Source organism: Lonchura striata, chromosome 16, assembly GCF_046129695.1.
Source record: "Lonchura striata isolate bLonStr1 chromosome 16, bLonStr1.mat, whole genome shotgun sequence".
In the NCBI taxonomy this organism is placed as follows: domain Eukaryota; kingdom Metazoa; phylum Chordata; class Aves; order Passeriformes; family Estrildidae; genus Lonchura; species Lonchura striata.
The window spans coordinates 14,639,419-14,666,216 of record NC_134618.1 but is presented as its reverse complement, the minus strand read 5'-3'; the positions used below and the strand labels follow the sequence as shown (position 1 = coordinate 14,666,216).

The window sequence follows — 26,798 nt, the reverse complement described above, 5'->3', positions numbered from 1 at the left end:
GGTATTTTTCCCAGATGTCAAACAAGTCAGTCTTGACTGAAAGGCCTCCGGATTTAATTTCTGATTACCTTTTTATTTAAGTGAAACACATGACAAACAAAGCAGGTACAGATCCTCTGCAGAGGCTGTCTCTCATCTAAGAGCTAAAAATGGTTTTCCTCTTTGACTCCAGAGCTCTCTCACAAGCCTAGAAGCAAAATACATAATCAAGACTTGAGGCACTTGCTATTTCTAAGTGAAACCCCCAATTTACCCTTAATGTAATTCGCGGCCTTAAATGGCAACAATCAAGCAGGAAGAAAATAGCAACTTATTCATCTTCCTTTATGGGTCATCTTTAAAACACATTTTCTATGAACAAAATTCCTGAAGCATACACGTAACTGGAAATTCCAGCGCTCTGGTCCTGTCTGTACTTGAGATTTGGGATAGGAGCTATGTGGAGCTACACTGCTGGAGCCAGCTGCCCTCCTTGGACAGGCCTGTGTGATGGCTGTGGTCACAGCAGCAATCACAGCAGCAGTCATAGCAGCCCTGGGTGATTGATTCTGCATGGCCCTCTGCACATCAGCGAAGGGTTAGATGGGATATTGGGAAGAAATTCTTCCCTGTGAGGGTGGGGAGGCCCTGGCATAGAGTGCCCAGAGAAGCTGTGGCTGCCCCATGCCTGGAAGTGATCAAGGCCAGGTTGGACAGGGCTTGGAGCAACCTGGGATAGTGGAAGGTGTCCCTGTCCATGGCAGGTGGTGGAACAAGATGAGCTTTTAAGTTCCAACCCAAACCATTCTACTATCCCATAGCATGTCCCACAGCAGTGATTCTGCCCCTGTACTCGCAACTGGAGAGGTCACACCCTGAGGGCTCTGTCCAGTTCCAGGTGCCTCAATCCCACAAGGCCATTGCGGCATTGCAGTGTGTCTGGAGAAGGGAATGGGGCTGAGGAAGGGTCTTGAGCACCAGGAGTGGCTGAGGAAGGGTCTTGAGCACCAGGAGTGGCTGAGGAGGGGTCTTGAGTGCCAGGATCAGCCGAGGAAGGGTCTTGAGCGCCAGGATCAGCCGAGGAAGCTGGCGGGGGCTCAGCCTGGAGAAAAGGAGGCTCAGGGGCACTTTCTTGCCCTGCACAACTCCCTGACAGGAGGCTCCAGCGAGATGGGGGTCGGGCTCTGCTCCCAGGGAGCAGTGGGCAGGATGAGAGGAAATGGTGTTAAACTGTGCCAGAGGAGGGTCGGGATGGACATCAGGAAGCATTTCTGCACAGGAAGGTTTGTCAGATACTAGAAGGGGGTGCCCAGGTGGGTGGTGGAGTCACTGTCCCTGGAGGCGTTTATGGAAAGTCTGGACATGACACTAAGCGACACGGTGGCGTTCGGTCAAAGATTAGACTGGACGAGCTCAGATTTCTTTTCCACCGTGAGCGCTCTCTCACTCCGCGGACCCGCCGCTCCCTCCATGGCGGCGCCGCCGCCCTCAAGATGGCGGCGGGGGGCGGCCGCGCCGCGCTCAAGATGGCGGCGCGGGGCGGGCGCTGCCGCGGAACCGGGTCATGGCCGCGCCGGAAGAGCCGTGAGGCGGCCGGGCCGGCGGGAGCGAGCCCGGGACGCGGCCGCTGCCAGCGGGGCCCGGCGAGGCGGCGGTGGTGGCCGCGGCGGGACCGCGCGGCTGCCGCCATGTTGCGCTGCGGAGAGGTGAGTCGGGGCTTGTGGGGCTGAGCTCGGCGCCCGCTTCCCCTCCGCAGCGGCCCCTCGGGGCGCCGGTAACAGCGGCGGGCGCGGGGCTGCGGGAGCCCGGAGCCCTCAGGGCGGGCAGCCGGGCTCGGGGGCAGGCAGAGCGCTCGGCGGCGGGGCCGGAGCGCCGGGATCGCCCTCGGCGGGTGATCCGGGGGCTGTGAGGTGCAGCAGCCCCGCTGCCCCTCCGCGGCTGCCCTGGCGTTAGTGCCGGTTTGCGCTCCGGTGTCGCCGTTAAGGCGCGGGGGTGTTGCACAAGAGGTGGGGTGATGTTGGGCTGCAGTGTTGGTGTGTTTCTGTATGTGTAAGCAGATATATATAGCCGTATATATATGTATATATGCACGGTTATGTAACTCTAAAGGTTATTGAAACGGGTGGCGCTTGGAGGAAGGATGTAGAGGGAGATTGCTGTGATACATTTAGGAAAGGATCATGGACAGTCGCTTTTCCAGTTGCGAAGTAAGTACAATGAATGCAAATGTTAGCCAACAGTGAGAGACCGAGTGAAAGTGCCATGATTTCGTGTGAAATTTTGCACTACCTCCATATTCTCCTTTTATTTTTCCTCTTTTTTTTTTTTTTTTTTTTTCCTACTAGGAGGTCGTAAGTGAGGAGAGCGAGGAGGAAAGCAATGGAGTCAACTTGATGGAGTTCTCAGATGAGATCCTTCTGCACATCCTCAGCTATGTCCCTTGCACAGACCTGATCCTCAATGTCAGGAGAACCTGCAGGAAACTTGCAACGCTTTGCCTTGACAAGAGTCTAACACATACAGTCCTGCTTCAGAAGGACTATAAGGTGGGGAGAGTAGTTTCTTCTGTTAGCTGTGAAGACAAATCATACTTCTGAAAAACAATACCAAGAAGTAGAACTTTCCAATGTTTATACATAAATAGACTGCTCCTGAGCTCTGAAATCAAATACACAGTAAGCTGTTGTATAAAAGCATTTATTTTCCAGTATGCTTTGTTGAAACAGCTCTGTGCTTCCTTAGTTTTATAAAATACTGTCAGTGAAAACTTAACTTCTCCATATTTCTGGAAGCTAAAATGAAAGTAAATGTGACCTTAAAGTTACTATTTTCCCAAATTATGTTTTCCCTGTTGTTGTGCAAAAAAATCTTGTGCATGTTGCTGTCAGGTATGCAGTCAGCAAAGCCAGAAATTGTGTGCATGTTATAACAAAAATAAAGCTTGGGAAGGAAGGGTGATATATTCAATAAGAACTGTATCAGCTAGTGCAGGCAGGGGAAAGCCCCCTGTGCTCATTTCCAAAAGAGGAAACTGAATGAAGAAGAATGGAAACATTCTTCTTTCAATTTGAGTTTCTGCACATAGGCAGTTCTGCCAAAATAGTTTTGCTGGTAGAAAATTGAGGTGGTTTTCCTTTCCACTGTCAGCTGCTGAACAGTCTGTAATGCAGAACTGCAGAAGCAAAAGGAAGTGTAAATCTTAAGAGTCCAAAGCATGGCAAACTGAGCTGCCAGCAGTGTGGTAATTCTTAGGCTGTGCTGCCCTCCCCAGACTTCTGGATGAAAAGTACCAGCCACTCTTCTCTCCATCTCCAGCTGGGAAACTGAGTCACCACTGCTGTATCTCTCACTGAACGTGGTTTTGTTTGGATGCAGGTAAACAAAGACAAAGTGAAGCAGCTGATGAGGGACATTGGAAAGGAGATCTACCAGCTGAACATGGCCGGGTGCTACTGGCTGCCCAGCTCCACTATCGACCACGTAACACGGTGCAAGAACCTGGTGAAGCTGAACCTGTCCGGGTGCCACGTCACCTCTCTGCGGCTCTCCAAGATGCTCTCCACGCTGCAGCACCTGCGCTCCCTGGCCATCGACGTCAACCCGGGGTTTGATGCCAGCCAGCTGAGCAGCGAGTGCAAAGCCACCCTCAGCCGCGTCTCGGAGCTGAAGCAAACCCTCTACACGCCCTCGTACGGGGTCGTCCCGTGCTGCACCAGCCTTGAGAAACTGCTGCTCTACTTCGAGATCCTCGATCGCTCGCGCGAGGGGTTTATGCTCTCTGGGCAGCTGATGGTGGGCGAGAGCAACGTGCCCCATTACCAGAACCTCCGCATCTTCTACGCCAGGCTGGCTCCTGGCTACGTCAATCAGGAGGTGGTGAGGCTGTACTTGGCAGTGCTGAGTGATCGGACACCTGAGAACCTCCACGCCTTCCTCATCTCTGCCCCCGGCAGCTTTGCGGAGACGGGAGCCACCAAAAACCTCCTGGACTCCATGGCCCGAAATGTACGTCTGGATGCTTTACAACTGCCCAAAGCCTGGATTAATGGCTCTGGGCTCCTGCAACACTTGAAGTTCAACAACCCTTTCTACTTCAGCTTTAGCCGATGCACCTTATCTGGTGGGCACCTGATCCAGAGGGTCATTAATGGCGGGAAGGATCTTAAAAGCCTGACCAGTTTGAATCTCAGTGGTTGCGTTCACTGCCTGGCCCCGGAGTCCTTGTTTCGGAAAGCAGAAGATGACATTGACAGCAGCATTTTAGAAAGCTTGGTAGTGTCTTGCTGCAACCTGAGACACCTGAACCTCTCTGCAGCTCACCATCACAGCTCTGAAAGCATAGGGAACCACCTGTGCCAGCTCCTGTCCAGGCTAAAGCACCTGCTCTCATTAGCACTACCAGTTTGCTCCATCACAGATGTTGGTGCAAGCGTGGAGAAGCCTCCCAGCACACCTAATTTGGTGCCCCAAACATTTGGAAGGAAAGTTCGGATTGGGATACAGACATATCCAAGGAACTTAGGGGACCAGGCAAATCAGAAGATGGAGTCTTCAGTGTTTTGGGCTCTGATGGGAAGCCTCCGATTTTTGGGAACCTTGGAGATAATTGGGTCCAGTTTCTCCTCTGCCATGCCCCGCAACGAGCCAGCAATTCGGAACTCGTTGCCTCCCTGTGTCCGGGCACAGAGCGTGAGGGATTCAGAGGTGGCTGCCATTAGCCAATTGACTTACCTGCAGAGCCTCACCTTAGCACAGCTGCCAAATATTCTCACAGGCTCTGGGCTCGTCAACATCGGGCTGCAGTGTCAGCACCTGCGGACTCTTTCCTTGGCCAACCTGGGCATGATGGGCAAGGTGGTCTATATGTCTGCTCTCATGGACATGCTGAAACACTGCAAGTGTTTGAGAGATCTCAGGTGAGGGGCTGCCCTTGAACATCTCCCATTTTGTTTGTGGATCTCCAGAAATGTGATGTGTGGTTTGCTGTGGCTACTATTAAAAGCATTCCGGTCCAGAGTAGATGCAATGGCTTGAAAAGTGGCTTTTTCCTTCCTGACTTGTGGAGAATGGGAAGGCATTGCATGTTGTCCTTGGGGGCTCAGGATGTGCCCTTTAACCAGTGTTTTAGGAGCAAAAGGTGCTGTGACTGCCATCCTTTTAGATAAGAAAGAGTGCATGCTGCTTATTTGGGAGCTAGCAGCTTGTCAGGGTTGGTTAAATACTACGTGCCTTTGCTGATTTTTTTGGCTTTGTGTACATGCACACCTCTTAAATTTCCAGGAAGGAAGGGACTCTTACACTGTCTAGATAATGTAGAGTTTTCTTTGGGTTTGTATGAAAATCTTGCCTCTTTGTTTTTTTATTTGTTTTCTTTATAACGTACTGAAAGCATTCCTGATTTAGAGTTTGTCCTGTTGGTGTTCCTCTTCTGACAGGATTTAAAGGATCCTACCAAGGAAGGATCTGATCCTCAAGAGTGCCCAAAGGAGCTTTATGGTAGCCAAAATGGGCTTGTGAAAGGAAACTATGATGGTTTCCTTGCACTTGTCTATATGAACACAAACATTATCACTTTAGAGAGATGAGTTTTTTCTTTTTTTTTTCTTCTTTCAAAGTCATCCTCTTTCAGTGAAACTGCAGAACCTGTCAGTCTCATTGTCCCCCTTTGTTCACAAAACTCCGAAGTGCTGTGCAATTGAGACAGCAAGATCACAGTTACTGTGGCTGAAATTACTGTTTATCACCTGAGACTGGTGCTTGTGTGCCTGTCCCTGACCCACTGCAGTAGTGAGGGGGGATAAAACACCTCAGGAGAGTTTTTCTTTTCCACCACTTCCCATTTATAACGGGAGGAGGGTGCTGGTCTCTCATCTGGGTTCGGTTGCTCAAGGTCTTGGGTTATGTGAATGTATCTTTAACCTTGAGGAGGGTAAATAGCCATGGAGGAGCTGAGGGCTGGGGAAGGAGGTTTGGGTGTGCAGTGCTGCTTTGCTCATCCCAGGCCCTGTAGCTTCCTGAGGCTTTGAAATGGAGGCCAGGAGTGACAGAGATGGGAGGCAGCGCAGAGCCTGGAATGAAAGCTGCAACAGGGCTCTCTCCTTGTACCACATTTGGGTGGAAGCTGTCACTCTTCTTCCCTGAGTAAAATCTAAGGTTTTATATTGGCTTAAGATGGTTTTAGAAATCAGCACTTCCTCTTGATAACGTCGTTTCCTTTTGATCTGACTAATTCCCTGCTGTTTCCACACTTTTTTAACTTCCCAGTTTTCCAGGCTGAGGAACGAGTTTAAGGCGCTCTTCCAAAGCAACATTGCCATCTAGCGAGTGCAGGGCGGCCTTGCCGGTGTGGCTGGTGCATCCCAGAGATTCACCTGGAAACCTGGATCCTGGACATTCTGTGCTTTTTGTCCTAAATTTACAGTGCCCCAGTAATGATGCTGAAAAATTGAAGAGGCTGCCCGTTCTCTTAATATGAATTTTAACTTATTATCCAAAGTGTAGCTATGCTCTTAGGATCTCTTCAGGCAATGCCACCGGAGAGCAGTTGCAGGCTGAGACTGAAACAGAATTTATCAATTAACAGGATTAAGTTGCTGAGATACCCCTGCATACTACAAAGCCTGTGCAGAGATTACCCAGATCAGGTTGGGCCCGGCAGCTTGTTATCACCTAATGCATTAACCTTCTTAGAGCTCTTGGCTTTCCTGACCCAATGACAGAGATTCCCAAGTGCTCTGCAGCCTGGCAGTAAATCTGCATAAGCAGATGAACTGTCCTGGTGGCACAGGCCTCATGCAGGTTCAGCTCCCTGCAGGCTGGCTTCTGTGAGGGAGTCACCCACTTATGCTGCTGGGTAAAACACAGACCCCTTGTTGGCCAGGTATGGCTTCACTGTGTCATTTTATTGTCCTCCTGGATCACTGTGATAGAGGATCCTGTCTCTCTTCCCTGAGCCAGGTGTTTAAGGTAAAAGTTGGGTTGATGATGGTTGTTCTTCCTGTGGGAGAGCAGTAGCTCTGATCCTTTGCCAGGGCTGGCTATGGTCACTGTGTTGGCCCAGTTCTGCATCAGCCTGTGTGCCATGTGTGTTTTTCATGCCTGCTTCTCCCCAGGCAGTAAAGTGAAGATATGACCAGTTTGGGCAGTGTTTGTACACTGGAGCAGAATGTCCCTAAATCCACGCCACCTGCTTGGTGGATATCAGGTACAGAAGGCTGGCTGTGTTTTTAAGATGAGAATGGCTCTCCTGCTTAGACCCAAGGCTTGTCTTACCCACCATACCTCGTGGGAAACTTGCAAAACCAGGGTTACTCCAAGGTCACTCCCTGTGGGCGCCAGAATTCTGCACTTCAGGGCTTTCCTGCCTATTTGTGCCCTTGTGCTTCAGGACTGGAGGCGCTGCTCCATCCATTTGCCAGCCCGCCATGAATGTGCTGTGTCTTTCCCTCTTGCCTGAGAGCGCCCCAGGCATGAATTGCCCATTGAGTTGTTTTTGTTTATTCCTGCAGGCTGGAACAGCCGTACTTCTGTGCGGGCGCCCAGTTCTTCCAGGCACTGAGTCACTGCTCCTCTCTCCAGCGGCTTTGCATCGTCTCCCGGAGCGGGACTCTGCAGTCTGACGCAGTGATGTCATTCATGGCCAGCTGCCTTGAGGTCATCATGTGCCACATGTTTATGGGAGAATCTCTTACCGTTTGCAAAAATCTCCAGCAGTCCATTGTCCGGAGGTGAGTGCGGAAAAGGGTGGATGTGGGATTTCTGGAGCTGTTGGAGATTTATCTCCATCCCCTGCCTTGCCAAGGTTTATATGGCTTGGAGCTCTTGTTCCAAGGAGCTAATAGGTAATGTGTAACTGTTTGGCACATAAGCCAGCTTCTTACTTTAATAAGAGTGAATCAGTGAAATATTTGAAGGTATTATATGAATTCTTGATTCCATTCCCACCCATGTTCTCTGCAGTTCTGCTGGCCTGGTTGAAGTTCTGGATGCAAAGCTCCATCATAAATCAAACGACACTTTTTGTGTAAACAAAACATCTGCCGACATTTAAGTACTGAGAGATTTGACCTTGAAGCTTTCCTCCTTTCCCACAAGTGACTAAGATAATTCTCTGTCCTCTAATCACTTGTAAATGTCACTTACTGATAATCCCCTGGCAGCGCAATTCAAAGCCTTTAAAGGGTTGTTGTGAAGGGTTTTTTTCTTCGGAGGATGCTTGAGGGGGGAGAATTGGTACAAACTGCCTTTGCACGTTTGGCAGTTCTTAAATGCATTTTGCTTGGCCCCTTGCAGCGTTCTGAGGCTCACGTGGTGGGAAACGTTTGTGTGTGAGCCGTGAACTGCATTTGAAAAGAGAGCTTTTAATTACGCTTGGCATTTGGAAATCTTCTAATAATGGCAGTCATCTTACAAACTATTTCCCATGCAGCAGACTTTCCATTATTATCTTTTTTTTTTTTCTATGAGGCTATTTCCCCACCTTCAGCCTGTTTTCTTTGTCACCTACTGTTGCTGTGCCCTGTTAAGCTCTAATAAAAATTTCAAATCAGACGGCGTTATTAGTGCATCCTGAAGGGTGCTCCTCCCCCCCAGCCATCCTCCAGCTTCAAACTAACTTATTACACTTGGCTTGTTTCCTTGGATCAAATCCAGAGAAGGCTGTGACTATATTAGCTCCCTACCAAACTGCTCCTGAGATTGTTGCTGCCTCTGAAAGCCTCTGTGTCCTTCTGGGGTAGGGATTGTTGGGAACATCTGAGTAAATTCCTTGTGATACGACAAGGATTCTTTGAGTTTGTTTTACACAGGGCTTCGTATCTGTAAAAACATTACTGGGCTGATTTCAGTTGTGCTTTGGGGATCCTTGGAAAGAACCAGAAGTCTGCAGTTCCTGTTTTTTATTTTCCTTCCCTTTTGAGGTGCTGCTGCAGTGCTGGCCAAAATTTTAATGTCCACCTACTGAGCAGAAATACACCATTCTGCAGTCTTTTCTCCCTCTTTTTCTCTGTCATGGACTGATTCTCACTGCATTCTCTACCTCTTTATAATCTAAACCCTGGGAACTTTCAAAGAGCAGCTGATGCCTGGTGGAAATGTTAAAAACTATTTTTATATTTAGCTACAGTTCTGGCTGTCAAACTTATTTTCTTCTTTTGTATTTTATTAATAGAGACACTTGTATGAAAACAGGGTTTTTTGAATGTTGGGTTTTGGGGTTTTTTTTTGCTGAAGAGAGCATCTGCTCCCTCTGCAAATTCTACACCTGAAGTCATAATCCTCTATGACATTGTAATTGGTGGCTCTGGAAACGATTTTGATGTCATGTAAGATTATGACTTCAGGAGGAGGATAAGCAGTGGGAGCAGATGCTCTCCTAAGCAACAAAGATCCCGTTCTCATGCAACTGTCTCTAGTAATCAAATGGAAGAAACAAAATACAGAAAATGATGTGTAAGCAAAGCCTGGAGTCTTCCATGAGCCATCAGCAAGTCTTTAACCACAGGACTTCAGCAATTCCATTCTCATCCTTGCACAAATGTGCCTTGGGATGGGGTCAGGAATTGACTTGCTCTTGACTGCATTTTGTCTGCTACTCCAAGGCAGAGAGAAGTGCAGTAAAATCTGTGTGTGAGCTTCAACCTGTGACTATGGCTCCAATTCACACAGCATGGCATGCTCTAAGAGTGTGCAGCTGGTGTCTCTTCAATCCAAGTTTTACACCAGGCAGCAAGTTGGAAGTTATCTATCCTTGTGCCAGAATGAGATGAGGTGATTTATGCTTATTTTTTTCCATTTGTTTGGAACGTCAGTGGATGCTGTGTGTGAAACATGGGGAGCAGGTGGGAAGGAGGAGGTGAGAGGAGGGACCTCAAGCCTTTGTTTGCTCCCTTTCTTGAGCTGGGGCAATTGATCCTCAGGTTCCACTGAGGGTCAGTTCCTGTTGTAGGGCTGTGGTGATGGTGTTGTTAAGGATGAGAGATAGTTTTGGACAGCAAAATGGGGCCAAAGTGATTCACATTCTCCCATTTGCCTCTAAAACAGAGAAGAAACATGAGTGGGAATGGGAAGGACCCAGAGCTGGCTATGTATCAGGAGTTTGCTGCAGAAGGAAGAGCTGAGAGGGCTTGAAAATGCAATATAATGCAGGGTAGTCCTCTTTCAAGTGTTGGTGCATAGGAGGGTTTGGGTAACAGAAGAAGCCAGAACCTGTCTGGGGAGAAGAGATTGGTTTCAGCTGTGGAATTGTACTGGAAGATGGTGAATATACAGGGTGTGGTGATGAGAGCTTGGGAATTAAATCTGCTGCATCACAGCAATGGCTTAAAGCCTGAACTGCTCCTCAAACTGTCCCTTTTTACTGTAAAAGGAGGTTAGTGTTATGGATTTCTGTTCCACTGGCCTGAAAAGAAAGGTTGTTCTCATGTCTCTTAGTCTTGTGACAACTTTGAACAAGACCCTGTGATGTCCAGCTTTCTGGTGAGCAGTTTCTGGTTGAAGTTTGTTACTATTTGGGACAAACTAATTCGTACATTTGAGTCATTAAAAGCCTCTGATTCAGTTCTGGCTCTTTTGCAATGAAACACAATAAGCAGAGCAGGGCTCATCTGGAGCCTCATCAGCAAGCAGGAGGCTTGCAAGGGCAAGGTCTCCTCTGAGCTGTAGAGAAGACTGTAAAGATTGTTTCCCTCTGGGCAGATAAATCATTGCAGTGTTTTTCTTTATTCTTTTTCCTTCAGTGTGAGTGGGGAGGGGGGAGCTCCTTTATGGTTCAGGGAGATACTCTGCACATAAGAAGGGCGTAGTGGTTAGAGTGGGAGATGTGGCTTGAGTGATCCATATCCACTTCCCTGATCTTCCTCAGGTTTCACATGTGACGTTGGTCTAGTCTCCATTTCTGTGTAAATTGGCTTTTTTTTTTCCCCCATCACATGGTGCTCAGCTGCTGCCACACTTCAGATAGCAGCAGATCCAATAAACACAATGTTTTCCATTTTATGTTTGGACCCAAACTTTGCTGGAGTGCTCAGCTCCAAACACATGTTGTCCCTGTTTAAATAACTCTTCTGTTCAAACCACTGCAGCATTAATTCCACAAACACTAAAATACCATAATTTGAGGCTTTGTGGTTGGAGGTTCAGGTGTGACCCCAGACTTGCTGCTGTGCCAAGACTTCTTTGCAGAAAAGGTAAATTTGCTTCGCCATTTTGGGCTGAGCTGCTGTGCTGGGATTGTTTCTAAATTCCTGCACAGACCCGTGTGTCCAAAGGCAGGTCCAAGGGGTTGAGCCTTCCAGGAGCTTTCCCAATCTTTTCCACAGTGTTATTTTGTGGAAGAGTCAGTAGATGGAGCTGTGACCCATGGAAGGTCCCACCATTTACCAACGGGCTGCGTGCTAAATAATCCTATTTATATGCCAGTATGTCTCTGCCCCAAAAATCCTGCGGGCAAGGAATTTGGATGACTTCAGGCTTGCACAGCTACGTGGGGTTAGCAGGCACTTCACAAATGTGCAGGAGAAGTTGCTTTCCTGGCACTCTCCTTGCCATCAAAAAAAAACCAAAACAGGCTGGAAGAGGGGATGGGAAATGCTTCAGCAAATATCCCCTTGGCTTCAAGGACAGATTTTTATTTTCCACTCTGTGCCTTTAGAATTTTGTCGGTTTTAGCTGAAGTGTTTAGATAGCTCCTATCATGGTAGTGATTTCAAGGACTCTACAACACCAGACAATACAAGCCAGTGAAAAGTCCTTGGAAAAACACCTTGGAAAAAGATCAAGAAAGCTACAATAAAATAAAAACAATCAAATTTAAAAAAAACCCCAAAGCAAAACAAAAAACCTCTGAGAACATGGTGTCATTAGGGATTCTTCATAAAGAAGGGGAAAAGTGTCAAGGTGTAGAGGTGAGCTGTGATTTATAGAAATGGGATCCAAAGGAAAAAACATGGTGCAGCTGGAGTGTGTTTTGGGGTGCTGGGTGGGCAGGTGGGCTCAGCTGTTCACATCTCCCAAAAGTGCTGTTGCAAATTCCTGGAGTCTGAGAGCTGTTGGGAGATGGTGCAGAGGGCTGGGGCTGTGTGGGGCTGTGGAGCAGCATCCCCCCAGAGCTGTGGGGTCGGGGTGGGGATGTGGCAGTTCTCTCCTGTGCTCCCTGCCCCTGTTCCCCAGCCACACTGGTACCTCTCTCCAGCAAATGCCTTTGCAGAGCACCTGAGCAGCTCAGCCCTGCTGAGGCCACACCTTGAATCCTGGGGTCAGTTCTGGGCCCCTCAATTCAGGAAGGACATTGAGGTTTGAAGGGTGTCCAGAGAAGGGAACAGAGCTGGGGAAGGGTCTGGAACACAAGTCCGTGGGGAGAAGGTGGGGGAGCTGTTTAGCCTGGAGAAGAGGAGGCTCAAGGGGATCCTTCTGTCTTTCCATAACTCCCTGGCAGGGGGGTGCAGTCAGGGGGATGTCAGGCTATGCTTTCAGGATGAGGAAATGGTCTCAAGGTGTGCCAGGGCAGGTTTAGGTTGGATACCAGGAACAATTTCTTTACCAAAAGGGTTCTCAAGCACTGGCCAAAGCTGCCCAGGGCAGTGGTGGAATCTCCATCCCTGAAGGGATTTAAAAGCCATGAGGATGTGGCATCTGGGGACATGGTTCAGTGGTGACCACAGTAATGCTGGGGGAATGGTTGGCTTGGTCTTAGGGGGCTTTTCCACCCGAAACAATTCTGTGATTCTGTGACTCACGTCACTCTTGAGTTAACCAGTGCGGGAAAGTGCAGAGAATTTTTCTCATTTAGGACAATCCCACTGTTCTGGGGATCCCAAACTCAGAGGAAGAGAAACACAAACTTACCCTGCCTTGTGTCTGTGTCAGGTATGAGCTCTGCTTGGTTTGAAGTGACTTTCATGGTAAGATTCCTGCCACTTTCTAGGAAGAGCTTTCAGCCTCAATTAGATCATTTTGTTCAATCTTCTGTAGCATCACCTAAATTTCCCCGTGCTTGCTTTTGTCCTTTTTTTGACGTGAAACTCTTGGCTGGATCTTCCCTTTTTCTTAAACTGCTGATTCCAGTGGCTCTGTATGGCTGTGAGCTTATTTTTGTCCTTTTTTTAACATGAAACTCTTGGCTGGATCTTCCCTTTTTCTTAAACTGCTGATTCCAGTGGCTCTGTGTGGCTGTGAGCTTGCTGAAGGGATGGAGCAGCCTCCTGGGATTCAGTTGCAGAAACAGAGCTTCCAGGTGGGAGCACTGGGCTGAAATTGAGTATTGGAAAGTGCTGAGCGAGCCAGTCCCTCTCCTGGCATTTAGCACAGGACTAAGTTACCACAGATGAGTTTTTGCTCATCTCAGGGCTAAGTATTCCCCCTTGCCCTGGATATCCCTGCAGCACTCTGCTCGCCTCATTCTCATTGTGGTCTCAGGCTCATAAAATCCCTTTTGGGGATCCCTTTTACTCCTAGAGGGATTGGAGGGGGCTCTAGGGGCAGTAGGTGATTGCAAGATGATCTTTGAATTCAGCCTATTCCTGCAGTGTCACTCCTGTGCTGCCCACCCGAGTGCTGCAGTCTTACTGACACTGCAGAAAGCTGCTGTGAGCACCTAGGGCTTATTCAAGATTTTCAAGCTGGTTTTGCATCTCTTCAGCACCTTCTTTCCCTTCTGACCTTGAAGAAGTCCCTGTCTGTTTGCTGGTGGCTTTCCTGGTCCCAGAGCTGCTGGCAGTGGCTGCTGATCCCACCCCGCCAGCCCCAGCGTGCCGAGGGCTCCAGCCCTGCACAAGTGGGATTGCAGAGGATTTAATGTATCACCAGGCTGGTGTAGTGAATCATTAGCATCCTGCTCAAGCTTTCATTGTCTCTTTCATTTCCTGCTCTTGGAAACCCCTGAATCATTCTGTCACAGACTGAATAACAAACTGCATCCTTGTCAGATTGCGTTGCCCAAGGATTCCTTGGCGGGCTTGGCGAAGGTTGAATGCGTGAGGTGTGGCCCAGACACCTTTGCTTCTACCAGGGATGTTGCTTGTGGGTGGGTTTAAATACTTTACAAGCCAGCAGGGCTTGTGGGACCATCCCCAGTTTGTCATATTAATTTATCTTCTTTTGGGGGTACTCACAAACGCCCTTCTTTAAATGCATTCCTGTGGCTGACCCAAATGCCTCGTTCTAACTGCCAGCTCATGTGTTTTGAAAGGAATTCAGTTCTGAAACCTTCCTCAGCGGGCAGATTGGTTTGTGCATGAAATAACTTTCAAGGATTGTCCTCTCTCTCTCTCTCTCTCTCTCTCTCTCTCTTGGCTGAGAAATAATATTGGAATAGCACTGTCGTGCTTTCTCTTCATGAGGGTGTAAAAGGCTGAACGGAAGCATTAACTGCAGCTTTAAAGCATTTCCATAGTAAAATAAATCTAATTGAGCAGTTATTGCAGTAGCTTTTTAATTTGTGGAAGAGATTAGGAAATAACTTTCAGCTTGCTCTGGCAGAGCACTCCCCTAGGACGTGTCCTGGGCGCTCTGGCATCGCTCTTTGGGTTCTTATTCCCTCCCCCTCTAATTGTCCGGTCACATTTGAGTGATGCAGAGTTCAGCTGGCAAAATAACTAGGAACCTCAGTCTGCAGGCGTGTTTGATACAAACCTCAGTTCACAGGAGAAGTAGCAGAGTGCCATTCATGCCTTACAGGGAAACCACAGCAGAGAGATGTAATTTGCCTCGGCTTGGGATGAGTCTGATGTGTTATTGCTCCTTCCCTGTGGCTCAACGCAGTGGCAAATGAAGAAACTGTGCTGAGGATAATGGGAGAGTTGGCAGTGATGTGTGTGAGTGATTTCCAGAGTGCCATCTACACCCCTTGGTCTCAGGTTGGAGACTGCAGTGATTGGACTTAGCGTGGAAAAATCAGCAGCCTTGGGAGAATATTGGTTTGTCTACATAGACATGAAGGGATGGAAGATACCCCTAAAGGAAAACACTTTATAGCAAAAATATCTCATTGTGTGGAGTTAAGAGCAACCAGAGGAATCTGAACATCTTTCCTTGGGAACTTTTCAAGTCTGTTTCTGAGCTTTGGAAATAAAGTCTGCTTAGCATTGGCACTCTGGCAGGGCTGGAAGGGAGAATGGCACTAGAGAATGGATCTGCTTTAGAATTAGTGTGAGGAGGGTTTGGAACCCCCTGAGAGGCTTCTGGGGGGTGGGTGGGAGGCAAAGGTTCTCCCTGCTCCCAGGAGAAGGGGCCTGGGAGAATCCCACCTACAGTTTCTTTGGCAAGGCCAAATCTTTGGAAGATGCTCCTGCAGAAGCATCTTTGGCAGTCACTGTAAGCAAGGAGAGATTTGCAGCTCCTTGGTGCTGAGGTCAGGGCACGGCCAGTGGAACAAATCTGAAGTGTTTGTCTGGCCTTTCCTGAGAAGATGAGAAAAGTGTGAGTATATGTCGGGTCATGCTGCTGCCAGCTGCTCCAGCTTGTCCTGGCATTTCCTCCATTTCACCGTGCCATGCTGCAGGAAGGGAGTTTCCAGGCTGGCTCAGGTATGCTGGCTGAAGCTTTCAAGACAAATGCCACACTTGAACTTGGAGGTGTGAGCAAGTCTTCCAGTAAAAACACGCTGTGCCTGGCAGAGGATTAGCAGGCTTTGTGCATGTAGGTGAGAAAGCTGCATACAGGGCAAAAAGTGAGTTGGTTTGAAACTTCTGCTCTTGAGAAACTTGTGCCTCTCCAAAAACAGCTCATCAGCCTGCATGGAAGGTCAAAACAGAGAGGGGAGAAGGTGTGTGACTGTAGCAAACTGGTTTGCATTTGTGAGAGTAGTGCCAACCAGAGTCCATATCTGCTCTGTTCCCCCAAATCAAACTTCTCTTCATTTCCTTCCTTCCTCTCCTTCTCTAGAGCTTCTTTTTTGATAAGCTCAGCTTGGTTTGTGGAGGTCAGAGATCTGCCCTTGATCCATTCCTGATACACTGTATTTCCTCACTTCATCTGCTGTGTGCTGCTTTTGTTGGCAGTGTTTAATTATCCCTCATTGCATGCCCTCGGTCCTGCTTGCCAGCCTCTGTGAAGTGGGATGTGCTGAAATGTCTGATTTGGCTTAGGACTTTCCTTGGGCTTCTGTGGAAATCTCAAGGGGAAGAACATTCTTCAGCCCTAAATACTTCCTTATCCTTTCCTTATAAGTAAAGGAGGTTTGAGCAGCACCTAATGCAGAGGGCTGTCACCTTATAGGGTCTGTGGTGTAGAGGGTTGCAGGGGGGTGTGATGCATCTTTCCAGGCTGGCTGGAGAGATTCCACAAGGCTTTGGGCTACCCCTTGGATCTGTCAGCAGGTGGAATCCCCTGGGGACTCACTGTCCTCTCTGGAGAGGCATGTCAATGTTTGCCAGGAGATAACTGCATTCCAGGGAGGGACTCTTTTGTCTTGCTAAAATCGAGGAAATCTGATCAAAGTGCAGCCTTGCTTTAGACTTTTTCTCTTTCTTTTTGACTTTGTCCCTGACCTACATATTGGATCCTGCCACAGTGGTTGGAAGTAATTGAGAGCCTAGTGTTAGGCTATTTACCAAGCTGTTCACTTGAAAATAACCTTACTGAGTCCAGTCCACACCTGTTCTGGGAGAATTCCGGAGACAAATAGCAAAGCATCATTAACCCTTTCATCTGCACACAGCCAGTTCAAGATCTAGGAGCAGAGAGATGCTGCACCTCCGCTGATGCCAGGAGGAATTTGTGACACAGGGTGTGCTTCATCATTTGTTTCCCAGCTATGTGGATGATTCCAACCAGCTGCTGAGGCCAGCTCTGCTCTGTGTCCACATCCACATGAGGACACTTCAGAGACCTCCTTGTGGAAATTCCTGCTGGGTGGTGGTTGGTTTGGTGTTGATTCTGCTGGACCAGAGGTTATGCTGGAAAATATACGTGGGGGGAGGGGAGGGAGGTGTTTTCTTTGTTATCCCAGTGGTTGTGTCTGATTAAAAGATCTGTTTTGAAGGGGCTGCTAGTCAGTTGCCTAGAAAACTTGCTTTCATTTAATTAATCATGATGAGTTTAGTCTGGAGGTTTTGTAGGAGAGAGAAAGAAAGCATATCCTTGGCTTTTTTCCCTTGAAAAAAAAAAAACAAAAACAAACCCAAACCGAAAAAAGCAAGGCTTCATGTCTGAAACTGCAGCTCTTTTGTCTCCCCGGGTCAACATCCTTCTCTGTCCTTCGGGTTTTAATTTTACAAGCCATGCGTTTGCAGAGGTGGATGGAGTTTGAAGTCCATCCAGGTGTGGAATGAGGAAAGAGCCCTCAAGAAGATTACAGGAGCTGTTCTGCAACTCATTAACTCACTCTCTTCCCCTTCTTGTTATCTCCTCCCCGTGCCTGGGGCCTTTCGAAGTAGTGCTCTAAGTGCCTCTCACTTAATCTAGCCCACCTGGACAGGTGGATGAAGAAAGGAATTGCCTTCCGGGGAAGGACTAAAGGAGCATAGATTGCAGAGGGAGGCTGCTTTTGGGAACTGCTAATCCCAGTTTAACGTTATGACAGCTGCTCGTTAAAATCAGGGTGTTTTTTAACAGGCAGTTAAAGGAGAGGCTTTGCACGCACATTTAACTGAGAATAATAGTCAACCATGTGCATTTGATTTTTTTTTTTCCTTAAATCACGCAAATTGTACATGGAAAGAATTCTCCGGCGTCAACTTGCTGGGGTATGGAATTTACAAGGTTTGCAGTAACATACAGTTTCCTGTTGAGGGGGGGAGAAAATCACAAAGCTTTCTTTTTTTTTCCTCTTATTTTAAGATCAAGTTCAAACCCCTGGTATAAACCCAGCCTCTTTAGGAGGGACACTTACTGCGTTGGGGTTTTTCACTTGTCTCGGTGGCAGTTCATCATGTAAACTTGTCTGGGTTTTTGTTTTTATAGCTACATGTAAAGGCTGCTTATAAACTACAATTTTGTACATGGTGAGAAGGCGGCACTCAGGACCAATTTGGGAGAGTCTATATACAAAGAAGGAAACAGTTTCTTTCCCTTGGGGAGATGGCAGTTTCTTCCTTTGCTGAACTTCAGTAAACTTGGTCTATTAACATGATTTTCTCTGCAGGACTGTGGTGTTGGATAAGAAACATGAAGAGCTGAGGCAGAGCAGGGACTATCAAAGAGATGTTTGGCTGTATTTTATGTGATTTCACTGCAGACTTTACCAGCTGCCTCCCAGATCAGCAGTTATTTGCTGGTTGATTTCTTGAGGGCAGTGCTGTGGAAGTAAGAAGCTGCCCAGCTCTGACACAAGTCCCCAGATCCACCCAGAGAGCTGTGTCCTTTTCTGCCAGCCCTTAGGCAGGAGGCATGAAGGGCAGGTCTGTGATGCAGAGAGATATAAAATTGCCCCAGGTAGTTCTGTTGCTGGAAATTGTTATTCCTGCAGCTACTTAGGTTCTGGCAAATTAATTCAACCCATCAAGACTGAGCAGCTAGCTTGGGAATGGAAGTTTCTCTGCTGTGTTTTTGGCAGCTCTACTCCAAATCGTTTGTGGATGGGAATGTCCTTATTGTCACCCAGGAAATGCCAGTCTCTCCTGTTGCTTTCTTCAGCTGGCTGTATTACTACCTGGGATTTTCATGTCTGTTTCCAGCAGCTGGATCTCCAACCTTTCCTCAGTGTTTGGCAGAAATCTGGCCATTTCAGAGTTAGAGATGAGCTGGGAATCTTCCAGGCACACACCTGTCTAAGGTTGTCGAGCAGAGAGCTTCTCTTTGGGCCCAGCACAGCTTGGTTCAGCCTCCAGGGACTGGTGCTGTCCGTGTGACTCTGCCTCCTCCCGAGTGATCATGAGCTGGTCCTTGTCCCACCCTTCAGAGGAAACATCTTGGTGGTACAGGACTAGGAGTCAAATCTTTTTCATTTTAAGGTGTAACTCTTAGGGTAATTATGCTACATTTTTACCCCCCCAGCTTTAAAAGATTAAATTCTTGTTACACTGCACTGAGTAATACCATTTCTCTTCCTCACAGGTTGCTGTCAGTAAAGTACCTGCTGGTGGGCACTTGGGCTTTTTCTGTACGGTTCTTTCTACACGGTTTAATGGTTTTAACTTGTGCAAATCTCTTCCTTTGCTTTGCAGCCTGGATTGAAAAGCAGGATGCAGTGTGTGAGTGTGAGCACACTTAAATGCTTATCTGCACATCTGAGCTTTCTAAACTTGCCTATGCTCTAATTGCAGAGTGTAGACTCTGCGTGCAGAACAACCCAGCCTGAAGTGATAATCCCAGGCTCAGCCCCGAGGGGATGCCTGACATTGCTCTGGCCTGATTTTCCTAATGGCTCTGCAACTTGCCTCTGGTTTGCAGGTGGTTTAAATTGTTATCGCTGAGCACTTTGCCCAGCTTGGGCAGAACTCTTGGGATCTCTGATCCTCTAAGAATACCTACCTGTCTTGATTTATTTTTTATTAATTTTTTTTTAAACTTCTTCCTCCCTCCCGATTTTAGGTGCAATTTGGGCTTGTGCCAGCTTAGCAGACTCATTGCAAAGGGGTGCAAACCCAGCCTGAACTCCCTGCTGACACAGAGAGGGAAGAGTGGGGAGACCTGGAGTTCCAGCTGCCCCTCCTGCCTCCTCTGAACAGCCCTTCCTTGCCCCCATCCTGCATGATCCATACCCAGGCCATCCCCTTCCCTTGCACTGGAGAGCTGGTGTTTTTCCTTGGCTAATAACCTGTGTCTGATTTAGTTTCCAGGCAGAACGCCCTGCATTAAACGTCGTCATTTTCCCTCTGCTTCACGAGGACTTGACAGAGGTCATCAGAGATGTCCCCATGAGGCACTTGGATGAAATTACCTTGTTTAAAAGCAGAGTGGCCGAGGAACCTCCCAATTTGTGGTGGTGACTGCCACAGCATGGAAAGGACAAGTCAGTGTGAACCCATGGAGCAGCTTCTTGTTGGCCTGGATTTCCCATCCTCGGCTCCTGGCCACCTCACTGGATGCTGTACAATCACTTCAAACAGGTGCAATTGCAAAATAAAAAAAGCTGGTTCTTTGCAGTGGGGAAGCATCTATTGAATATTGCTTGCATCTGAAAATCCTGTCTCAAAGGCTTGTGGAATCTGATGAGTATTTCCTTGCGGTTAATATGAATCGTTTTTGTTGTTTTACTGAAGTTAAAGGTAAGAGAAACTGACTTAACAATGCTCTTTCCCCTGTGTCCCCTGGTGTCTGTCCCAAGGGTCCCTGTGTATGTTGGCAGTGTGCTTTGTGGTTTTGGTGGAAATCATTCTTTGCTTCAGTCTGTTTTTGGCAAAGTAGAAAGCCTAGGCCAGCTCAGAGGCACAAAAATGTGTTGCTCAATTGAAGTGCATCACATCTTTTCTATGTTTCAAATAGGCATTTGTAGTCACACATGTGCAGTCACGGATATTTAATAGGTTTTTTTTTGATGGAGAAGTACCACAAGGACTCTTTTTTAAATTTCTTAATAAGAAAATAAGGTCATTATCACCTTGACTGTGGTATCAGCATCCTACTGATGCTGTTTCCATTGGTCTGGTGGAAGAAGTTCTCAGCTCTTCTGGAAATCCTTGTCCTAGAGTAGATGGTGCCTACAGTGAATAAGTTGAGGCTCAGATCTGATTTATATGCAGTCTGTCTTGCCGTGTAGATGGGAATGTAGTGTTCCAGTTCTGTCCTTATATCCCATGCCTTGAGCTCATGTTAATTTTAGAGATGTTATGAAGCATGTTCACAGTGTGATTTCAGTCAGCTTCTCTGCTCCACAGAACTTCCTCAGGCATCAGTAGTGGTCTGGATCACTTTCATATTGCCTTATTTACTGAGCACTTTTAAAAGCATCAGACAGCTGTACCAAAAGCCAAGTTACAAATTCCTGGAGCTACAAGTCTGGGTGGCAGAATTTTCCTTGGTAGCGTACCAGGTCTGTCTTCTGCAAAGCAGCTGCTGACCAGAGCTGTCTAACTTCACCCAAATCCCGAATGTGTTGAGCTCTGCTTTTCTGGGAAAGCCCAGAGTCATCCAAAGATGATGTGCCCATCTCCTTGTCAGCATTTTCTACTCAAGATGCCCTCTCCCAAACGCTCTTCTGCCCTCAGTGTTCATAGGAAGCCTGGTCTGATGGGATAAATTTGAGAATAAAATGCATCTCCCAGCCTTGGAGGACTTTCTGTCCTTGCTTTCCAATCAGCCACGTGTGAGCCTGCCTGGAATTCTGTCTCACAGGTGTAAATCTTGAGCCAGGCTGTGATAACCCTTGTGCTCAGAGAGGTTACAGTAAAGAGCACGTAAGTGTCAGGCTCTGCTAGCACAGGTCTGTGCCTTGCTGAGACCAGCCCCTGGTGGTTTGCTGCCTTTCCCGAGGCTCTCACCCTTCCCCTCTGAGGACAGGGAGCCAGCACAGCCTCTGGAGTGCAGCTGGCAGCAGGAATGTGAGGCCAGCTCCCCTGGGGATGCTGCAGCTGAGCTGTGAGCACTTCTCCAATGTTTGAGGCTCTGCCTCAGCTTCAGGTCCCTGCAGCTGAGTGTGAGGAGCTGCTGCCCTGCTCCTGCCACTGTTTCCCCTGCCACTCTCCCCCATGAGGTCGTTCTTTCTACCTCTTGTTGTATTACTCACCTGTTGGAATCCCTCTCTTCTCTCCCTCTCTTCAGCACATCCTTTGTGCTTTTTGGCAGGAACACGAGCTGCTGCTCTGGCCACTTCAGCTCTACCTGCTTTTGTTCGTGTTTTTTTTCCCTAGGATAACTAGCAGGACTGGGCAGAGGGTGTTTGCAAAGCTGCTTTCTCCTCCTGGTAAAGTTGCTTTGTCCTGCTTGTGCCGCTGGCCTCAGGGCAGAGGGAAGGCCGAGGGTGAGGGTGTGGTGGCAGCTCTCTGATGCCCTGGGGCACCTGTTCAGTCCTGTGAAGGAATCCTGGGGTTTGTGAAGCCATTCCCACCCTCAGCAGGGATTTCCCTGCATAAACAGCTGTGGCATCAGCAAGAGCTTGGCAGTGCTGCCAGCTCACCTCTGCCTGTTCCGCTGGAAAACCTGGACTGGGGGACAGTGGTGTGCACAAACCAGCTGTTGCTTGACTCTGGTGTTAAACCCTTGCTCTTGGGCTTGCAGTCACCTGATGGAACATGCTGTACACTTGGCTTGGCACATCCATATCCACCTGCCTTGTGTCCTGCTGGATGGGAGCAGCGGCCAGGGGTGTTTTATAGTGCTGTTACTCTCTTGCCAGGGATACGATGTTTGGGCATCTGTATTCATGCAAGTGAGTCACAAGCCCTGATGATGCTACCAGTTACAAGCAGGGCTAAGAAAAGTCACCCACAGGTGATAAAGGTAGCATTCCAAATAGTAATAAAGAGCTAAAAACCTCCTTCCACCCCCAGCTCCCCAACTCCGGGCCAGTGCTTGATATCTCTACTACAAATCCTCTTATGGTGAGTGAGAATTTCCGCTGCTTTTGCACTCCAGGCAGGATTCACCAGATGTTAATAATGTGCTTATTTTCTCTAAGTGCTATTTTGGCATCGGTGTTAATTACAATTTATATTCTGCAACATTTACACTGGGAAAAGAACCCACCCTAATAGTACCCAATTGGCAGAGCTGGGCTATTAAACACAGCTCCATATGTTCTGAGCAGAGCAGTGGATGGGACTCGGAGCCCACTCAGTGCTCAGGCAGGCAGCTGTGGAGGAAGACAGGGGAGCAGAGAGAGGGGTGTTCTGCTCCTGATTTTATTTAATATTAAATCCCCTCTCCTTTTCTCTGTCCCCATCTCTCCAGAAATCTCCCTTCTGCTATCTGTGAGCATATAAGGAGGTGATCTCTGAGGCTGCTGATGCTGCTGTCCGTAGTCTAAAACAAATGAATTCAATTACAGAAGGTGCCCTTCTTGCAGGGAGTGCAAGATCTGCAGGATCCCAAGTCCCTGCTGGCTTTTCCTTGCTGCCTTCCAAAGCAGACCTCCAATCTTTGGGAACTGCAGCAGAAATCTTTGCTTTGACCACCACTAAAGTGTCAGTGGTTCTGTGGGAGAAGGATATTCTGGGACAGTTCTGTTCTTATGTAAAACTCGATGTAGTTTGCTGTTCTGCTCATGTCCAAAATCTTGTTTGGCAGAGTGGCATTTGGTTCCTGCAGGCTGGGAGGGTCTGGAGTGACACTGGTGTGGGGAATTTGGAGGGGCTAAGTCATCTGTGTTCCCATGGGTTTCTTAGGATTGTAGGTTAAAGGATTGCTTCCTCAGCTGTTTGCAAAGCTGATTTCATGGCCTCTTTAGGAAATGGAGTGTATCCCCTGCTCTGTTAGGAGAAGGGGCTGTGTGGTGACAGCTTCTCCCTTCAGGAGAGACTATAGTCACTGCTCCATCAGGGAGAAGATGGGAGTCAGAGGAGGCAGGGTAGGATGGAGTCATGGATCTCGCCCTGGAAGCCAGACAGACATAGTGAGGCTTGGCCTGTTTCCTCACTTGTGGAGGGGGAGGAAGCTCCCCAGGTGCTGAACCCTCCCCTCCTGGTGAGGTGTTGCTTGCTGGGGCGCAGAGGGCAGACCTGGGGCTGGTGTGGACTGAGAGCAGCAGAGCCACAACCCCACTCACAATTCCCATCCTCTGCCAGGCGTGTGGGATCCCTGGGGGCAGAGCAGGACCCATCCCCTCACGTGGATGTTCAGAGCTGTGGCAGCTCTGGGACAATGGGCAGGTGTGTGGGACTGTCTGTGTGAGGTGCTGGGCGCTTTCTTCCAGCACTGCTGTTTTAGGATAGGGCCGTAGAAATTTGGGACTTTCCCACTGGCAGAGTGAACCAGTGCAGAAGGGTTGTTTCACCTGTCTCAGGGGGTGCAGTTCCCTCTTGGCTGGTCCCAGCTGGGGGAGCAGTGCAGGAGCTGTGCTGGGTGTTGCAGAGCCCAGTCTCCTTGCACTGCAGCTCTCCTGCCTCTTTGAGATGCACAGGCAGCCAGGGTACTCCAGCAGGAGAATCATTTCCATAGAAACCAATTGGGATGTTGTACGGGGAATAATGATTAATAGTGAAGGGATGTTGCCTCAGGCCCTTTTCATTTTTTAGGGGGCAGTGAGGGACAAACTGGGGCACAGGTAGGGGGACAGGGAGACTTGAAAACTAATGGAAACCATCTCTTCCATTAATTTCCAGGACAGCTTCCCCTCTTCTCCTCCTGCCCAGCCCCCCACTGCTGCTCCCAGCTTTCGTCAAATTTTCAAAATGGCTAACCTGGTTAGAAATAATCATAATAATAAAAAAGGATGGATGAGGTCTGACTACTAACATTGTTGCTGTTAGCAGCAGGATTTCAGCCATAAAACATGAAGCAAGGGAGGCATTGACCTTTCCGCTGTTTGAAATGAATGGAGACATCAATATCTATTGTTTTGTGGCATTGACCTCTGACGCTCTCAGTTCGCCCTCCCCTTTCTTTTATTTTAATTTCCCCCTGACACTGGAGGAAAGGGGTCAGTCTGTACCATCTATTGATCCCGATCTTACTTGGTGATAGGGAAATAATTAGAATTTTAAAGATCTCTGCTGCACGGTGGTGAAATACATACACAGAGGCACAGGCTAAGCCCCCGCTTGCCATGTTCTGTTCTCCCCCCTTCCTTGCAGAGATCCAAAGCTCTGAGATCTGAAGGAAGGCAGATCAATATAGGTTTAATCATGGTGGGGGTTTTATTTCAGTTTTTTAAACAGTAAAGTGTAACATTTTATGTTAATGTTGTCGGAGCCTGGCTGCCTGGTGCCTTGTTTTATTTATTCTTTTAAGTAGCCCCTTCTTTTGTGAACTTCATCTATGTACAGAGAATGTGAAATCAGGCATTGCTAATTAGCTGTATGACAATTAAGTAATGTAGCACAAAACCATTAGGACACTGGATTTGTTTTTGAAGTTTGTCCTTTGAAGTGGAAGCTGCAACTCCCTGCCCAAGGCTGCTGGGGAAAATGTTTTTCTATCAAAACTTTCTTTGAAAATAAAATGTCAGTGTAAGAGCCCCTATTTCTGTCGTCTCTCCTTCTAAACAGCGGGTGAAAATTGTTTCTCCTTGTAAAAACTGCTGGCATTGATAGAAAGGGGAATTCAGGAAAGCATTAAATGGGCAGTTGGTCTCCAAACACCCTCAATTCTGGTGGAGATATTACCAAAAATCCTTGTTTAGCTCATTGAAAGGGAACGGTGCCACACTAGGAGAGAAGACCCAGCTCACAACTCTGGAGATGGCAAAGGGAGGTGGTCCTAAAACTGGGATTCATCTCTGACACCCCAGGTGCCATCAGGGTGCCAGCCTGGTCACAGATCCCTGCAGGCTCCCGGGCTCCTCCGTCCGTGCGCGCGTTTGACGCTTGTGTTTGCTCTGCCCTTTGTCCCTGTAGTGAGTCCAGTTCTGAATGTGCAACTTTCATGTATGCTGGTGGCATGTAAAACTTCAAATAAAGAGTGGAACATTTGGAACCAGCTCTGTCTCCTTGCCTCCTGCTTCCCTCTCACTGTGGAGCCCAAAGCCACCCTCTCGTGGGGAGGGCTTTGGCACTGCCAGGTGAGTGTGTGCTTGGGTGCAGCCCCAGTCTGCACTGGGAGCTGTGGGGTGTCACTGGGAGTACTGGGATGAGCACTTTTGGGGTTACAGCCCTGCCCTTCTGGGTCTCCTGGGTTTGGGGATGCTGTTCTGTGGTGTTTGTGGCTGTGGGCTCAGCTGAAGAAGGAGCTGCTCTGTGTTTAGGAAATGCTTCTCCTTCTTGGATCTCTGCACATCCAACTGCTGAGCTGTGCTGATGTGGGACGAAACATCAGTGCCAGGTTGGGTGGGGACTGGAGCAGCCTGGTCTGGTGGAAGGTTCCCTGCCCATGGCAGCAGGGTTGGAATGAGATGAACTTTGAAGTCCCTTCCAGCCTGAGCTGTTCTGGGATTCTGCCACCATTATCCCTGGTAAGTGACTCACAGTGAAGGTCCATTTCTCTGGGCAACCCCAGGCCACCTCCCACACCTCTCTGACAGCTCCAACCCCTGGACAGCAGACAGGACCTGCACCACTGCTTTGTGTGAAGCCAAGGGCTTAAATCAGGTGCCTGGTGAAATGTGAGCTGGGATGGCCAAAATGCCATCAGTGGCACCATGTCTGCGTGGATTTAGCTGAGCTGGGCTGGCTGAGGCTGCAGGAGGGGGAAATTGGGATGGGGGAGTGGGCAGGATGAACTGCTTGTGGTGATGGAAACTCCTGAGGCATTAACCTGCCTTGGCAGCAGCACTTCTGCCCTGGCAGCCACCTCTGCTCCCTGGAGCTCTGCAGTGGTGGCTGAAAGGGCTCTGCCACCCACACTGAGGAGCTGGAGGGGAGTGGGATGGATGTGCTGGGTCCACACAGTCCTGGGCACGTCTGTGTGACCAATGCTCAAGAAAATGTGCACCCTGTTGAGCTGTCTCTGTGTTACTGTTCCCAGGGATAGTGGTACACAGAGAAGCCAGGCTTCAGCACCTTCTTTAAGAAAATCCACGAAATAAACACACAGGAGGAGCAGCTCATGTACTTGTGTGCTTAAATCTACTTGCCCCAGGTAGGTGAAGTAGAGAAAAGCCTCAGAACTGGGGTGTGATCAGTTTTAAAAAGGTGAGTGAGTCCATGCAGGACTTGTGGGACTGTAGGAGAGCCTCTTGCCTGAAGTGATCTCTGCCTGAAGTGATCCAAGGTTTTATTCCCAGAGAGGATCAAGGGCTCTCCTCTGTTTTTCTGTTCTGGCAGGTGTGCTCACCCAGGCAATGGAGACCCTCCTTCCATCCCTCCTGTGCTTGTGTTTAAGTTATGGATTTTATTGTTCCAGTAACATTT

At 48.5% G+C, this 26,798-nt stretch overlaps 1 protein-coding gene across 3 annotated transcripts; it reads left to right on the top strand.

The window, feature by feature from the left end:
• Positions 1–1,597: 1,597 nt before the first annotated feature.
• FBXL18 (F-box and leucine rich repeat protein 18) lies at positions 1,598–25,428 on the top strand. 3 transcript variants are annotated; one of them, XM_021549541.2, is made up of 5 exons: positions 1,598–1,685; positions 2,325–2,525; positions 3,355–4,895; positions 7,488–7,706; positions 19,688–25,428. In XM_021549541.2, exons 1-5 carry the CDS (start codon positions 1,668–1,670, stop codon positions 19,842–19,844), a joined length of 2,136 nt encoding a protein of 711 aa, XP_021405216.1. In that variant the 5' UTR covers positions 1,598–1,667; the 3' UTR covers positions 19,845–25,428. The 3 variants fall into 3 exon arrangements, with proteins under 3 accessions (XP_021405216.1, XP_021405204.1, XP_031361949.1); XM_021549529.2 differs by lacking the exon at positions 1,598–1,685 and adding an exon at positions 1,979–2,186; XM_031506089.1 differs by lacking the exons at positions 1,598–1,685; positions 19,688–25,428 and adding an exon at positions 1,979–2,186 and having other exon boundaries at positions 7,488–7,710.
• The last annotated feature ends 1,370 nt before the right edge of the window (positions 25,429–26,798 follow it).